General features: G+C 65.5%; 2 protein-coding genes across 2 annotated transcripts; one reads left to right on the forward strand and one right to left on the reverse strand.

The window, feature by feature from the left end:
- The first annotated feature begins 2,338 nt into the window (after positions 1-2,338).
- Positions 2,339-9,294, forward strand: ARL8A (ADP ribosylation factor like GTPase 8A). The gene is made up of 7 exons (XM_052653741.1): positions 2,339-2,528; positions 6,156-6,236; positions 6,418-6,491; positions 7,482-7,575; positions 7,707-7,774; positions 8,030-8,100; positions 8,378-9,294. The coding sequence occupies exons 1-7, from the start codon at positions 2,406-2,408 to the stop codon at positions 8,425-8,427; spliced, it is 561 nt and encodes a 186-aa protein (XP_052509701.1). The 5' UTR covers positions 2,339-2,405; the 3' UTR covers positions 8,428-9,294.
- A 3,329-nt stretch (positions 9,295-12,623) lies between these two features.
- On the reverse strand, positions 12,624-16,066 carry GPR37L1 (G protein-coupled receptor 37 like 1). The gene is made up of 2 exons (XM_052654255.1): positions 15,437-16,066; positions 12,624-13,430 (listed from the first exon to the last, which is right to left on the reverse strand). The coding sequence occupies exons 1-2, from the start codon at positions 16,064-16,066 to the stop codon at positions 12,624-12,626; spliced, it is 1,437 nt and encodes a 478-aa protein (XP_052510215.1).
- Positions 16,067-16,307: the final 241 nt, after the last annotated feature.

Consider the following 16,307-nt stretch of genomic DNA (forward strand, 5'->3'; position numbering starts at 1 on the left):
CCCGGGGCCCTCCCTGCCCGGGGCCACTTCCCCAGGCCTGGGGAAAGGGGGCCTCGTGACCTGGGGAATCCCCAGGGGGCCTGTCTGGGGTCCCAGAAGCTGGCCAGTGAGGATGAGGCCAGACACCGGCTCTTGAGCACTGCCCACGCCCCTGCCCCCTGGAGAGGCCCCCAGTGGACACAGGGGCAACCCCCGTGTGAGAGCCTGGGTCTCCTCCTCAGACCACCAGGGCAGAGCAACCTGAGGGTGCCCACAAGCTGCTCCAGCTGCACCCCCTGCCTGGGGCTGGCAAGAGTGTGACCCCAAGATCATACCTACCCCGGTCCAGCCCCAGAACAGGCCGATGGCCGGAGTTGGGAGAAGCCTGGTGCTGCCTTAGCTACATCCCCAGCATCCTGCCAGGGACTCTGCCTTCTCACCCGTCAGAGGCCGGACACCCCAAGGAGGGCAAGAACCAGACCAGCCCTGTGCCCACATCGGGGTCTGGGGAACAGGCTACAGAAGTGACCAGACCAAACAGTTGAAGTCTCTAGAAGAAGGAAAGTGTGGGAACACCTCCCCGGGGTCCAGACTGCTGCCCCTGCCTCTGTACCTGCCAGCCACCTGCCCCACCCTCTCTCCTGGGAGACCCTACGTCCTCAGCCTGCCTGCCAGCCTCAGAAGAGATGCGAGTGCCCGGGAAGAACACAAGAGCTGAGCAAGGAGCCGAGAGCACTGCCTGACTCCAGACAAGAGCCCCGCCACACCCTTCTCCCTGCAGAGCACGCCTGGACCGCACGCCTGTTTCCACCAGCATCCTGGATTAAAGCACCTGCGTGGCCCAGGGGCTCAGGCTGAACAGGGTCCGCCTCAGTTCACCCTGGAGAGCTAACTGCCCTCCGCGTCTCATCAGCTCGAGGCCCAGGGCCCCCCAGGCCTAGTCTCAGGGCTGACCACCCCCCAGGAGGGACCTCACTCCTCCTGAAGCTTTCCTGCCCTCGAGAGGCACTCCTGCTGCCCATGAAGCTCAGCCTCCCCAGGAGGAAAGCTGCCATGTGGCGGCGGGTCCCCCTCCGTGGGTGCTGCTGCCCCAACCCTGTCCAGACCCGAGGACAGGCCTTGTAGAATAACAGGTGGGGAAATAAAGGCTTCTTCTTGTCCTCAGGCCTCCGGGACCCCTTCACGTCAGTTAGGGTAAGAACCCATAGAGCAGAGACAGGCGGCCACTCTTAACCCCGGACCGTGCACTTTCACAGCCCTTCCAGGGACACAGAGAGCAGCGACTCTGGAGTGGGCTTGTGCGGGGGCCGGGGAGACAGAGGTGTTCCTTGGGAGCTAGAGAGGAGCTTACCAAGAGCAGGGACTAGAAAGGCCACGTAACCACTCAGGTCGTTCCGCAGGCGAGACCCCACGATCGCACCATTCTGGCAACTGATCATGGGGTCATCTCCGGGGCGGGGGGGAGGGGGGGGGGTTGCAGGTATGGTTGCTATTTGAAACTTTACGCACCTTTGATTAAAAGCCTGGACGCACATGAACACACATGGAAGTCAAACACTAAGATGCGGCCAAGGCGGGGTGGCAGCTGGGGCCCCAGGGACAGCAGCACCTCGCAGGCCCCCACCCCCGCCGGTGGCTCTCCCGAGCGCAGCTGTGGCTTTTACCCAGCCCAGGCCAGCTTTTCCATCTGCCACGAGCCTGCCGCACGAGAAACCGCCTGGCAGGATCTTCTCTGCCTAGTATACGGTGGTCCTAGTAAAAGCCTCTCTGGGCCAGAGGCTTATAAGCAGCGGGTTCTGGTACATCGTGGTTGACAAAGCGCTCACTGGCGGCTGTTCCTCTCCGCGGGGTACCCTCTGAGAGATCGGGGCTCGGTACCCAAAGATGCTCAGAGGCCAGGACCCAGGGAACAAAAGATCTCAGAGACCTCCACCCTCGTCCACCCTGGAAATGCTCCCGCTGGACGGCGCCCTCGCCCACCTCCGACCCACTGCCTGCAAGACCGGACGAGTGCCCGTCAGGACGCGGCGGCTCGCGAAGGGGAAAAGCAACCGGAGCTCCTTTCCCCAGGGCCCCCTCGCGCCCGCGGGCCCGGCGCGCCCCGCCCAACGCTCCGCGGCTCGGCCCGCCGGCCTGGCGCGGAGGAGCGCGCTCGCTCGGGGGCGAGCAGGGCCGCCGGCCGCGCGGGCGGAGCCGGAGGACGGCGCCGAGGAGGACGGCGGCCGGGCGGGGGGAGGACGCGCCGAGGCCACACCCATCGGCGCGCCGATCCCGGCAGCGAGTCGTCGGCCGCCGCGCGCTCCTGCCGAGCCTCCGCCCGCACCGAGCCCGGAGCCGGGCCGCACCGGGGAGGGCCGCTCCGGCCGCAGCGCGAGGGCACCAGGGGCGGCGGGGGGCCGGCACCAGGCGCGGCCGGCGCAGCGACCATGATCGCTTTGTTCAACAAGCTGCTGGACTGGTTCAAGGCCCTGTTCTGGAAGGAGGAGATGGAGCTCACGCTGGTCGGGCTGCAGTACTCCGGCAAGACCACCTTCGTCAACGTGATCGCGGTACGGCCGCCGGCCCCGAGCCCCCGCCGCGCCGGGCTGAGCGGGTCCCCGCCCGGCGTGGAGGCGCGGGGCCTAGCACGGCCCCGGGGCCCCGGCGGCGCACGCCCGGGCCGGGATGGCACCGAGGGCGCGGAGGGCGGGGGACAGGGGACGCGGCCCAGGCCCGGGACTGGCGGCTCCGAGGGTGTCACGAGGCCCGAGGGACCGCCGCCCGCGGAGACGGCCCGCCTTCCGCACCGCAGCCCGGCGCATGACGGGGCGAAAGTGCAGGGCCTGCCGCGGGGAGGGTCGCGGGGTGGGATGCCCTGCAGCTTGGGCAGGGGGGCCCGGCGGCCCAAGCCCCACCCCGGGGGGTTAGCCCCGCCTGGCCGGAAGGGGAAACCCTGGCGCTATTAATGGTGGTGGGGAGAGGGATGCTCTGGGGGGAGCGGGAACCACCCGGGGCCCAGGGCTCCATCCCAGACGCCTCCTCTACGGGAACCTCTGCCCAGTTGGAGGTCCGGGGGGGATGGACGGCACCCCGAGGAGCTCGGAGGCCCCGCCTGGCCCGGAAGTTGCAGAGGAGGTGGGGACCCAGAGGATGGGGTGGAGGGAGGGGGGCAGGTCCACTCTGAGGACAGAGGGGTGAGTGGCTCCGGGACCCGGGTGGGCGAGTGTGAGCCTTTCAGAGTCAAGGCGGTGGTGGGGAAGGAATTAAAATGTGTCTCAGAAAAGGGGAAGACAAGCTGAACCGCAGTGGAGGCCGCGGCCCGGCAGGCGTTTGTGAGCCGGCTGCGCTGGGCCCCTTGGGGCTGAGGGCGGCTTGGGCAGGGCTCGGCTTGTGCCCTGCCTGGGTTTTCTGAGAACCGTAGACCGGGCGTGCATGAGATGGGTCAGCGGAGAAGTGTGACCACGGGCCTGGGCACCTCCCCTGCCGGTTCTGCGCACCCTCGAAGAGAAGGGTGGAGGGAGGCTGGGGTTAGATTCCCCACCATAGTGTCTTTGGGCACTGGCTCCCCTTCCTAAACGTGTTTGTGATGACCTCTGCCTGGGGGCTCCTGGCCGCTCACCCAGCAGGACAAGCCCGTGGGGCCCAGGCTGGGTTTGTTGGCAGGATGGTGTCTGGGCTCCTATCTGTACAGGCTCTTGCCCTCCGAGGGAGACCCCTGGTTAGACCTGGCGTTGGCCTGGGCTCGGGCTCCAGGAGCAGGGGCCAGGTGCCTGGCTGGGAGATGACCGCGGTGAGGCCGGGAGGGGCCGGTTGCCGCTGCTCTCGTGGCTCAGCCTGGGCGTCACCTCTGGTACCCAGGGACGCGCCTCCTCCTGGAGCGGCTACAAAGCCGTGTTCCCGGCAGGGATCCGCAGGCGCCCAGGCGCTCCTGTGTCCTGGTCGTGTCCAGAGAGCAGGAGGCTCTGGCAGGTCAGAACGGAATCCCAGAGTCACAGATTCCACCACCAGGGTCAGGAGTGTCTGAGGTGCACAGGGAGGCTGCCGCCCACCCCCAGCCACACCTTCATCTTCACGGCATGAAGTGTGCCACCTCGCTCGCGCCCCCCCAAAGTGCAACCTCGATTCCCTGGAAAGAGGCTTCCCAGGAACACCCATCCTTGTGGGCCGCAGTGGGAGTGCCCACATCTGGGCGAGTCCAGAGTTCTCAGCTCCTCTGGGGCCATACCCGGCTATGATCTCAGTGGAGTGTCTTTCAGAAAGAAACAAGAGTCCGGACCCTGGGCTCTGCCCTTGTGCCCACCACTGAGCTTCTGAATCCCGCTGGCCTCTTCATTTGGCCTTTGTCTCAGCTTTTCCCCATTTGATTTTTCTGCTCAGTCTCTGAGTCTGACTGTAGATGGAAATCGAGTTTATGTGTCAGCTGCTCAGCGGGCTAATGTGAGCTGGGCAGCATCGTTGAGAGACTTCCGGTGCTCCTGAGAACCCCAAGCTCCGTAAAGGCTGTGCCGCCTGCAAGTGGGAGGCGTTTTGCCCAGGGGAAGCTAGAGGACAAATGTTTTCAAATACTTTGAAGTGTGAATGACTGTCAATGGAAGAACTGATCTTGGGGTACCCAGGGGCAAACTTGGGAAGATGGATTTTTGACTCATAAAGAACTTCAGAGTGCTGTAGCTAACCCAGGAAGGATGAGCTAGAGGGGATTCAAGTCTGAGGGGGCACTCCACTAGGCAACTTCAGGGTTCCTGCTGACCTTCAAGGAGGAGCTTGTGAGATCTGAGGCCTTAGCCGGGAAATGAAGTTGCGACTGGTTCCAGCTTAGCTCTGATTCACTGCTGACCTGGAAATCCCGGGGCAGGGAGCCTGCCCCCCTGAGGGTCCTCCTAGCACCCTCCTCTGCCAGGCTGGGCTTTTCATTTCTACGAGAGCCTGTGGGTGTTCTGGTCGCCAGGGAGCAGTGATGGTTCCTCACGTATGGAAACCATTTCCAAGCTCTTTGTGAGCCCTCTTGGCCAGTTTCTAGGAAGCCAAACCCCTCTGCCCCATTTCACAGAAGGAAACTTCAAGGCCCAGAGAGGTCAGAAGTCTGTCCAAGCTCCTCCATGAAGAGTGGCAAATGAGAAGTGGGCTTTCATCCTCGGTCTCTCTGTTCTTAGCCGCTCGGGGTAGGGGTGCGCCCCCCGTACCTTGCCGGGGTCTGCAGAGGTTAACTACACATGCATTGCCCTCCTCAGCCAAAAGCGAAGCCACCTCCTCAGGGTGCTCCCTTTCTCTTGAGTTTCCTCACTTTTAGAGGCTCTTGGACCCTTTTGATATCTGACAGAAACCAGAGACCCTTTCGCCAATGTGCGCGGACACACTGTGTGCTCTCTCAGGGTCTCTGAAGCCCCTCGACCCGCCTCATCCCTAGCATGCGTCTTGCGCGGCCCCTGCTCATGTCCGAGGGCCTTGATGACTCCTGAAGATGGAAAGGGAATCCGTCTGTCTCACTCAGCTGGGCCCCGAGGACTTGGTTCACGCTCGCAGGCTCTGAACAAGAAGACACCGTGTCCCCACTGTGGCCAGTGACCAGAGTCCCTGGCCACATGGTATGGCCGGAGGCAAATGACGCTTGCCACCACCGAAGGTGGCATCACAGAGGAGCAAGGCTGTCCCCTCAGGTTCAGGGTTAAGGAAGCCGCATCGCCTTCAGCCTGTGTCCTGGGGGGAGCAGAGGGTTATTTTCTGGAGACGGCCTTGGGCAGAGTTCTGTACAAGTCTGACTGTAGGCCTTGTTAGAGGCCTGTGGCTAGTTTAGAACAATCTAGAGATCATGGAGACAGTTTAGAGGGGAGAAGTGAGAATTGTTAGAATCTGAAACTGGGTTGTGGGAAATGGAGTTAGTCCCTGAGGAGCTCTCCGCCTGGCGAGGTCCCAGGGAGGACCGCCCATCCTACAAATGGGTACAGCGCAAAGAAGCCCAGAAACGGCTTGCTGCGCGTTGCATGTGGGGTGTGGCTGACCTGCCCTCCCGGATTTGACGTGAACGTTCACTGCCTGTGCAAGTGTGAACCTCGACTGTTCCCCCACCTGCTCCTCCAGAGGATAGACGGGGAGGGGGAGGCAGGAGAGGCTCCCCACTGCCTGGTCCGTGGCCGCAGGGGCCGCCCATCGGCGCCTGCCGTTTTTGCCCCTTTCCCAATTCTGACTCTCCCTTCCAGTCAGGACAGTTCAACGAGGACATGATCCCCACTGTGGGCTTCAACATGCGCAAGATCACCAAGGGGAACGTGACCATCAAGGTGCGCGCGGGCCAGGGGCCGTCAGTGGGCAGAAAGGAGCCCGGGCGCCCACGCAGCGGAGCCCGGGGCAGAGGGGAGCTGGGCGCCTGGGACCCAGGGAACCGGCGCCGAGGAGCCCCGGGAGAGGGGGGCGCCCGGGGCTGGGGGGAAGCCCGCCGCTGACGCCCGGCCCTCTCTCCAGCTCTGGGACATCGGGGGACAGCCCCGCTTCCGCAGCATGTGGGAGCGCTACTGCCGCGGAGTGAGCGCCATCGTGTGAGTGCGCGGGCCCCGCCGGCCGCGCGAGCCCCTGCCGCCGCTGTGGCTTGCCTTTGCTAAGACGGACCCTCTGGACACCCACCGTCCAGCCTGAGACCGGAATCACCACCGCCTCGTGCGGAAGCCTCCGCGTGGACCTCCCCCGACTCAGACTCACCTATGTCCTGAATTTTATGTGATTTCGCGGTTCATTCCCTCACCTTTTTTTCCTTTTTCCTTTTTGGCGCACCACACATCTTGCAGGATTCCCGTCTCCCTCACCCCGGCCCTTGGCAAACCGCTAGACTGCCAGGGAGTTCCCTCCCTTGCTTTTAAAAAAATAGCGACAACCACAACATGCAGATGTGCAGATGTGCCCAAACGACCGTTTAGCTTTCATTGTTTTTAAGTTGATTTTAAAATTTTTATACAATTTTAAAGGTAATACTCCATTTACAGTTACATCAAAATATTGGCTCTATCCCCTATGTTGTAAAGTATATCGTTGTGGCCTATCTTACACCCTGTAACCTGATTTTTTATTACTGTTATTATTATTTTTTAAGTTTTCTGGCCATGTGGTATGCGAGATCTTAGTTCCTGGACCAGGGATGGAACCGGTACCCCCTGCAGCGGAAGCTCCCAGTGCTAACCACCGGGACCACCAGGAAACTCCCCAGTGTGATTTCTTTAAAAGTGTTTTGAGCATAAAGTCTGTTAGCGCCCCCTTTGCAGCTTTCTCCCCCCTGTCTAGCCCTCCCATGAGAACAGAAGAGGGTCACTCTTTCTTTGAAGGACTCGGGCCTCTTCTCACAGGACCCGTGTTGCCGAGCTTGGCCGAGCGAGCAGCAGCCTCTCCGGGGTCTGTCCGGGGCGGGACGCGGGCAGGCCCCCCGTAGTCCGTGCAGGTTGTCCCATCGGAGCCCCTTCCTGAGCCCACCCAGGTGGCAGCTCCCACCCCCACCCCGGCCTGTGGGGTCAACTGCACCCCCACCTGCCGTCCCCCAGGTACATGGTGGACGCCGCTGACCAAGAGAAGATTGAGGCCTCCAAGAATGAGCTCCACAACCTACTGGACAAGCCCCAGCTGCAGGGCATCCCGGTCAGCCCCGCGTGGAGTGGGCGGGCGGGCCCGGCTCTGCGCGGGTGGGGCGGTGTGGAGGCCCCCGGGCCCACCCCCTCCGGGGCGGCCGCGGCAGCCCTGGTCCGAGCCCTGTCCTCTCTTCGCGGCAGGTGCTCGTCCTGGGGAACAAGCGAGACCTCCCGGGAGCGCTGGATGAGAAGGAGCTGATCGAGAAAATGTGAGTGGGCCCCGCCCCTGCCCGCGGCGTGGAGCGAGGGGCTCGCGCGCTTCCGGCACCCGCCGCGCGGTGGCGCCCGCGGGCCCGCCCTTCGCGCGCCTCCCCGCCCCCTCCCTCCGCCCCCTCCCTCCGCCCCCGCCCCCTCCCCCCGCCCCCTCCGCCCCCGCCCCCGCCCCCGCAGTCCCAGGTCCCCTGCCGGCCCCAAGCCCCCAGTCCCCCCGGCGGCCGCTTCAGGAGACTGCGTGGTCCCCGCAGGAGCCTGTCTGCCATCCAGGACCGAGAGATATGCTGCTACTCCATCTCCTGCAAAGAGAAGGACAACATCGGTGGGTGCGCGGGTCCGCGGGGCGGGGCGGGAGGGGAGGCCCCGGGCTCCCCGGGTGGGATCGGCGGCAAGAAGCCCCCGCCCTGCCCCCACTGGTGTGCGGTCTCGGGCGAGCTCCCTGGGTCTCTGTCGCCTGCGCGGCCCGGAGCAGGTCTGACGTTGGGACTGGGCTTGGGACGCCCTTGGGGTGACCCCAGCTGCAGCCCCCCGCCCCCCGTGTGCGCTCTCCCCAAGAAAAGCAGCCCCGAAGCCCTGTGACCCGCCCCCTTGTCTCCCAGACATCACCCTGCAGTGGCTTATCCAGCACTCGAAGTCTCGGAGAAGCTGAGACCGCGGCCGCGCCCTCGGACCAGGGGCCGCCTCCCGGCCTGAAGCCGAGCTCCCCCTCCCCCTGCGGCCCCCCAAGCCCACCCTCCCTACTCAGTGCGGGGAGGGTCCTCCGGGGGCCCCAGAGCCCCGTTCTGCTGAGGTTTGAACTCCTGATTTGACTGTAAAATGAATGGCTCCCGCCCGCCCCCTAACCTCCCCCTCCCCGCTCCGTTTTCCGCCCCCGCCCCTCTCCGCTCCCCTTTCCCACACTGTTACTGTCCTGTGTGTACAGTATATATATGTATATATATTTTAATTTTTTAATTTAAGCAAAGACTAAAATCAACCATTTGATGCTGCAGGGCCCAGCCAGGATCAGGGAGGGGGCGGTGGAGAGAGCAGGAGGGAGCCGGGGGTCGGCTAGGGCCGGGCCGCCCGGAAAGGCACCAGCCTGGCAGGGGCGGCCGTCCGAGCCTCATCTATCCCTGCAGTGTTTGGGTGTCACAGGCAGACGGGAGCCTTCAGGGACTCCCCTCTCGGCCCCAGCCGGGCGGAGGGCAGGGGCCGCCTCCAAGGTGCCCCCGCCCCCCGCCCTCCCCGCTGGGCCGGCCGGCTTCCAGCTCCTGCCCCTCAGGCCCCCTCCTCCACGGGCCACCTCACTTTCTGTTCTCATTTTGCAGAGTTGCACAAGGAGAGAACTCAGCATGGGGGGTTGGTTCTTTGGATTTTTGTTTTCTGTTGGTTTATTTAATTTAATGATTTGTAAAGTGATGTCCCTATTCCTTTTTTACACTTTTCTGCTCATATTTAACCTCTGTTTGGAAGATGATTCTTGTAACTGTACATTTTTTTGCCTCCTAACAAGAATAAACGACAATTTTGTGTTGGGGGGTTGCATGGTGTGGGTTCTTTGCCCCCGGTGGCCCAGCAGGCTCAGGACTCCAGCCCTCCACCCAGGCGCACCCAGCCAGCGGGAGGCACGCGCTGCCCCGACACACAATGGCTCTTTACAGAGCGGCCCCCGCGTGCGGCCCGGCTCCTGCCTGCCGCCGCCTCCTCTGGTCCCCGGCTCTGAGCTGCCAGCGGCCCCGAGGGCGCCGGTGTCACCACCTGCCCGGCCGCGCCTCCGCGCGGGATGCCGCGCGCAGTGCCTCCAGGCTCCGCCTGCAGCCCGAGCTGGCTGGCGGAGCCAGTGAAGGGCCCTGGGGCGCGTGCGGAGCCCGCAGCCGACCCGCTCCGCCCGCTGGTGTCAGGGCTGCTGGTTTCCCAGGAGAGGCCGCACCCTCCCTCCTTCCACCAAGACCCGCCCCCCTCACCTCCAAAGCAGCTCAGAGCCTTGCGCCCCGCTTCTCGAAAATCCTTCCCGAATCCGGGGCCATCTTGACCCAGTTTTACCGTAATCCCCGCCCCACTGGGCTCCCCTCCGCCCAGAAATGGGACGGCCCTACATGCAGGCTTCATCCATCCTATGCTGAGAGAAAGCAGCTTCCAGGGTCCTGCGAGGCGGGCCTCCCCTGGTGGCTCTGAGCTCGGTACGTGCTCCGTGCTTTCTCCTGGAGGCTCCTTCCGTTCATCAGAACGAAAGGGAGGCAGTGTCCCCACTGCCGCGGAGTTTGATGGAATTTGGCAAATGGAGCCAGGTGACCTTGGGGTGCCTTCCCAAGTGGCTCAGTGGTAAAGAATCCGCCTGCAATGCAGGAGACTAGATCTTCCTGGGTCGGGAAGATCCCCTGGAGGAGGAATTGGCCACCCATTCCAGTATTCTTGCCTGGAAAATTCCACGGACAGAGGAGCCTGGTGGGCTGCAATCCAAGCGAGTGCAAAGTCAGACACAACGGAGCGTGCATGCGCGCTGACCAGCCCCTTGGGAATGGGCAAGGGGGTCCAGGGCTAGGCTGGTCCTCCTGGCTCCTCGGTGGCTGGCGATGCCATGGCCTGGGGCGCTGGGGCAGGACCAGCACCCCACGGTCTGGAGGACAGGATGGGGGGACCCAGTGACCTGCCTTTCTGGCCTCCCGTGTCCTCCAAGAAGGGCAGGACTTGAGACAGGGTGAGCTGCTCACCAGCCAGCAGGCACCCACCTGCCCAGCGCACACAGCAGGCGCCTGCCTATAGGACAGATTGCCCAGCGCACACAGCAGGCGCCCATAGCACAGACGGCAGATTCATGCGCCGCGGTGGGGGTGGGGCCCTCTGCCGCCCTGCAGAACTGCACCCCCAGGCGAGGACGGGAGGGAAGGTGCTGGATGCTGGGTCTCCTGCCCGGAGCTCTAGGAGTCCTGTCTCAGGCCCCCAGTGACTCCAGGCCTCTGTGAGGGGTTCGTCCCGCTTCACTGGGGTCCAGGACCTGCGTCCAGTCTGCCCAAGGGAGGCAATTCTCACTGCAGGTGTGGGGGAGGGTGGGGGGCTCAGTGAGTTGGCCCCTCCCAGCTGGCTGGTATCCCCTAAAGACCCAACTCAAGTCCACTGTTCACCACTGCCAACCAGCCCAGGACCCCTAAGCAACAAATGCCGCTTTGTTCCCCCAGCTGGCCAGGCCAGAGGGACCGTGGCTCCTTCCCAAGGCCCGCTGGCCTGCTGGCTGACTAATCCTGCAAGCCACTCACGTTGGCTGCCTGGGGCAGCAGGGCGAGCTGGGCCTCGGGGCCGTCTCCTCGCACGGCTCTGAGCTGAGAGAGGCGAGGGTGCCCCTTGGCAGAGCCCCCAGACAGGATGTGGTGGGCCCCCCCCCGGCCCGGCTCGTCCCCATTTCACCGCCCCCCATATCCCATAGGAAGCTGCTGGTGCATCTGGGACTGGGGGGGTGGTGCGGAGAGGAAGTAGGGGAGGGCACCCAGCACCCGGCCTACCCTTGGCCCACCCCCAGCCTGCTCCCCCTCCGTCCTAAGCTACTGCAGACGAGGTTGGGGGCTTCAGTCACTGTGCGGGCTGCCTGCCTCTCACAGCACAAAGAGAGTGCGCCCGGCAGCGCCATCACCTAGCAACGGGCTCCCTCTCCCTGGGCATCACCCGTCCTGGGGGTGAGTGCCAGGGAGAGAGAACAAGGCCGCTAAGAGCCCGGGGCGCGGGGGATGGAGGCTGAGGCCAAGGGCTGTGGGTGGGTGACTAGCGGAGAAGGGAGCCTCGGGCACGCTACCACCCTGCCCCTGCCCTGGGGACCCTCCTGGGCCCGCGGGTGATCGAGGCACAGCTGGCAGCGGGGACCCCCTCCAGGAGACCCAGAGCTGCATGTCACATGGGAGGGCAGGCTCCTGGGGCCTCAGCCAAGGTGCCCCTCTGGCTGACCTTGTGCCAAACTCTCTGGGCCCAGACGAGGCTCAGGGGCCTCTGGAAGGCCCCCATTGCGGGGGGAACCAGTGAGAGGAAAGAAGACTCGGGGGGGGAGGGTGTGGGGTGGGGGCAGGCGGAGGGCAGGCGGCTGGGTCGTGTCTGGGCTGAACAGTCCATTCTAAGAAGCCAGACAAGAGCTGTTCTCAGAGGCAGACCCTCGAACGGGAGCTTTGTGTGGAGGGAGGAGCAGTGAGAGGGTGCTCCATGGGAGATAAGTTTCCAGCCTTCTTACTGGGGACGGCTGGGTTCAGGCCTGACCAAGGGCACAGGGCCCCAGCCCCCACGCCCTTCCTTTCACTCTGCCCTCAAAGTCATGGTGCCCCAGGCTGGACAGGACACCGGGGGGGCTGGCAGTGGCCAGGAGGGCAAAGCCCAGATGCATCTGGGCACTGCCGGGATGTGGCATAAGAAAGGCCCACGGGCACAGGGCTGGTCCTACCCAGTTTATTGTTTTCCAAGAAGGGCCTTCTACGGGGGAGCGCCTGAGCGGAGGGGGGGGCCGGGGGAGATGGGTCAACCGGGGGTACATCGGAGGAGGAGGCGGACGAAGACACGAGTCCTCTCGGGGGGGACGGCGCCCAGAGGAGGCATGCAGCGTGGGGCCAGCCGTTCCCAGGGAGGAGCCCGGTCCTGGGGGCATGGTGCAGAGAGGGGCACACGGGCGATTCGGTCAGGCTCCAGATTGCGGGGCGGGGGGGGGGAGGCCAGGTGAGGTTCCGGAGAGTTTCAGGGCAGCTCTAAGGGCCTGCAGGACCACTACCCCAGTGAGCGCATGGGTGGGCAGGCCCCGGCACAGCAGGGAGGGGCTCCAGCAGGCCCGGACCCCCACCTAGGGAGTTGAGCCCACCTCTGGGCAGAGCTCCCCCACCGCAGGCCGGCTGGGCCTCAGCAGGGCGTGCCCAGGGCCAGGAGCGGCGGCGCCTCTCGGGGCTTGTGGAAGTAGCCGGAGGCGGACAGCTCCGTGTGCAGCTTGGCTCGGGGGCCGCCGGGGGCCGCCTGCCCGCCGCAGCCCTCGCCACAGCAGCAGCAGCAGCAGTCCAGGAAGGCGCGGCCCAGTGGGCGGCTCACGCACAGGAGCAGCAGCGGCGTCACGGCCGCCTTGAAGAAGGTGGAGAACTGCGTAACCAGGCCCAGCAGCTCCAGGGTCTGGCGCGTGAGAGCGGCCGACAGGTAGGCGGCCACAACGTTGCACACGTTCTCGGGGAGGGCGCAGAGGGCGTGCACGGCGGCCAGGCCTGCCACGGTGCTGCTGGGCCGGGCCCCCGGCGGCTCCTGCAGGCCCGGCCGGCTCTCTGGCTCCCTGCCCGGCGGGCCTCGCACCCTCCACGTCACCAGCTGACAGGTGGCCGTGAAGAGCACGGGCAGACAGAAGTAGCAGCCGAAGGACCACCACATGCGGGCGCTCTGGTAGGTCAGGGCCAGCGAGTAGAGGGACTCGGGCAGGTGGGCCGAGGGCTTCATGGCACACGTGTCCACGGCGCCCGCGGCGGGACTGGGCTCCCGCACCAGCTGCCACAGCAGGAGCTCGGGCGCGGCCAGCGTCATGGAGCCCACCCAGATGACCGCCAGCTTGGCCAGGATGGATGGGCACGGCTCAACGGGCCTGGCCTTGGGCAGGGTGCTGGTGGCCACGTGGAAGCGATCGATGCCCAAGGCACAGAGGCTGAAGGTGGTGACGCCCAGGGAAGAGACCTACGGGGCACGGGGTGGGGAGAGGGGGTCAGCACCACGCTCCTGGGACTTCAGGAATCGTCCCGAGGATGAATGCGGGGATGCAGGGGTCCTGGGCCTGCCGGGCTGTGGATGCCCGTGTCCCCCACGTGCGTGGGGGAGGGGGCGGGTAGCCTTGGGGGACGCAGACACAGGCTCTCTGTCCTGCCTTGCCCTGCCAGAGAGGCCTAGGGTCGGGCCACTCAGGGAAGCAGACTGGCCCACCCGGGCTCAGCCTGCTCACCCAGCGCACAGGACGACCGCCCTGTGAGCAGAGAGGAGGCGAGTGCCAGGGAGAGGGGGGCTCCCCGCTCACACCTCCCCTCCCCGCTGGGGCGTGCTGTGGGGGCCCCGCCCCTCTGCGGGCAGGCCCGAGGAAAACAACACAGCCTCTCCTTTCCTCCCAGAACAGCCGCCCGGAACCCTGCAGCTCACTCCGCCGCTCCAGGGCCTCCTGGGGCCCCTACGAAAGGGCCCAGCAGCACATCTGTCCCTCACCTCTCACTGACACCCAGCCTGCAGGGAGGGCTCATGGCCACCTGTCCTCCAGGCTGTGGAGGGGGCAGGCGTGCGGGATCCCAGTTGGGCGGGGCCCGGCTCCCCTCGGCCACAACTCTGCAGACAGGCCTCACAGGGAGCCGCCCTCTCCCTCCCCTGAGACCTTTCCAGTAAAAACCATCACTTGAATCGTTTTAACTCCAAGCACACTGTAGCCTTGTGGGGCACAGACACAGGCTCTCTGTCTTGCCTTGCCCTGCCGGAGAGGCCCAGGGTCAGGCCACCCGGAGAAGCAGACCGGCCCAGCTGTCACACCTGTCGTCCTTCGAGAGTTCACTCAGCCACGGTGACGCGGATCACCCGTCACCCATGAGGGGGCCAGGCAGGTGAAGTGCCCCACCCCAGTCACTCCGCTGGTCTGCACGCCTCCAAGGCCCCGTGTCTGACCCCCATGGCTCAGCAGGGCTCCGAGCTCCAGGTAACTGACATGCAAAGCTACACCCAGCTGGGCAGCTTCCTTCAGGTCTGAGCACCTTTGGGTGGTCGCCCTGGGCTGGGGAGGGCAGAAGAAGGCTGTGCCGCCTGCTGAGCCTCAGCAAGTCCGTCCGGATGAGAACTCATCACTAGTTCATGGGACGTGGTGAGGACCGGGAAGACGGCAGCGTTCAGACGCTCAGGCCAGCCAGCCACTCGCTCAGCCCCCGGGAGGAGAGCGGCTCTGGGGGGACACGGCCACTCTAGCCCTCATGGCTCCCCCCGAGTCCCCCGTAAGTGACGCTCAAGGCTGCTGGCTGATTCCGTGCCGCTGCACAGACGGCGGCCTCCCGTGCCCACACAAGTGCCCTCGTTTCGGTGTGTTTGGCGTTGCTTCGGTTGCACTCTCTCCTGGTCTGCACGCCCATCAGCACCCAGTGAGGAAGGGCCCAGAGGTGAAGGGCTGCCTGGTCTACCCCCGGCTGGGAGACAGGAAACAGGAAAGGGGGTCTGACCTGCCCAGGGACACCCCAGTGCGCCCCAGCCTCAGCTGCAGCCCCAGAACCAGGGCTCCACTTTCAGAGCATGGAGCAGGCAACAAGGGTGACGGCAGGGACGAGGGTCTTGGGGAGCGAGGGCCTCCCCTTCCATGTCTGCACTCCCGGGAGTGGGTGCAGGCCTGACTGGTTCGGGGGGTGGGGCTCTGCAGGGAATTGGGATCTCCCTTCAGGCACCAATTGAGGGGGCAGGAAATTGAGGGGCAGAGAGGGGGCTCAGGGAAGAGCCATTTCTTGGGTGGAAAGACAGAGGGGTTAAGGCAGGGGAGGGAGCTCTCAGTGTGGAGAGAAGGGGGCCGCCTTGAGGCTGCTGGGGGCGGGAGCCGGGCTGGGGTGCGGGGGCCCTGAGCAACCTGGGGGCGATGCGAGACAGGCGTGGGGGGCCTCACACACCCTCTCCGCCCGCGCTGGCAGCTCCCCCGCCCTCATCCCGTGGGCTCTCCTCGGCCACACACTCACCTCCACAAAGGGCACCGCCCGGCAGGACACGGCGCCCAGCAGCCTCTGCTTGGTGATCTCGTGGAAGGTGACGATGGGGAGGCAGAAGAAGAGGACCAGGAAGTCCCAGAGCGCCAGGCTGGCCAGGATGGAGTTCCAGGCGCTCTTCAGGTAGTAGCTGTGCCACACGACGCACATGACTGCCAGGCTGCCCACGATGCCCACGGCGAACAGCACCAGGGCCACCAGCAGGATGGCGTAGGCCCCGTAGGAGCGCTCGGTCACCGGGTACAGCGGGTTCTGCACCTGCAGGCGCCGGCCGGGCGTCCCCGTCACGTTGCCCTGGGGCTCCTGCCCGCTGCCCCCAGTCGCTCTGGCCCAGTCCGGGGAGGGGCTGGTGGCCACCCGGGGCTGGGTGGGCTGCGGGGCGGCGGGGCGGATGGGCCGGGGGTACTCAGCCCACCCCTCGGGCACGTACTGCTGCAACCTCTTGGCGTCCTCCCACTCAGCTCCTCGCCTGGACCGGTCCGGCTGCTCCCGGGCCGCAGGCTGGTGCCCACCCTGCTGCAGGCGGACCCCCCCAGGGGCCCTTTTGGGCCCGGCTGCCAGCGCCACGGCAAGGGAGACGCCCAGCGGCCACAGCCACCGCATGGCCGGAGGAGTGGCACGGCTGCCCGCACACAGAGGCGAGGCCGGGCCGAGTGCGGGCCCAGCTCGATGGGCAGCTGGCTGCTGGGCCCGCCCCCAGCGGGCGTCTGGCATCGCCAGCCGGCTCCAGTGGTCACCCCCCGTCCCTCCGCCCGCGGCAGCCAGGCAGGACAGGGCAGGGCCCTCTGCTGGACACAGGGCGCTCTGTGCCGCCCACAGGACACGCCTCCCCAGGCCCCACGGG

This window comes from Budorcas taxicolor, chromosome 16 (genome assembly GCF_023091745.1).
Source record: "Budorcas taxicolor isolate Tak-1 chromosome 16, Takin1.1, whole genome shotgun sequence".
In the NCBI taxonomy this organism is placed as follows: Eukaryota; Metazoa; Chordata; class Mammalia; order Artiodactyla; family Bovidae; genus Budorcas; species Budorcas taxicolor.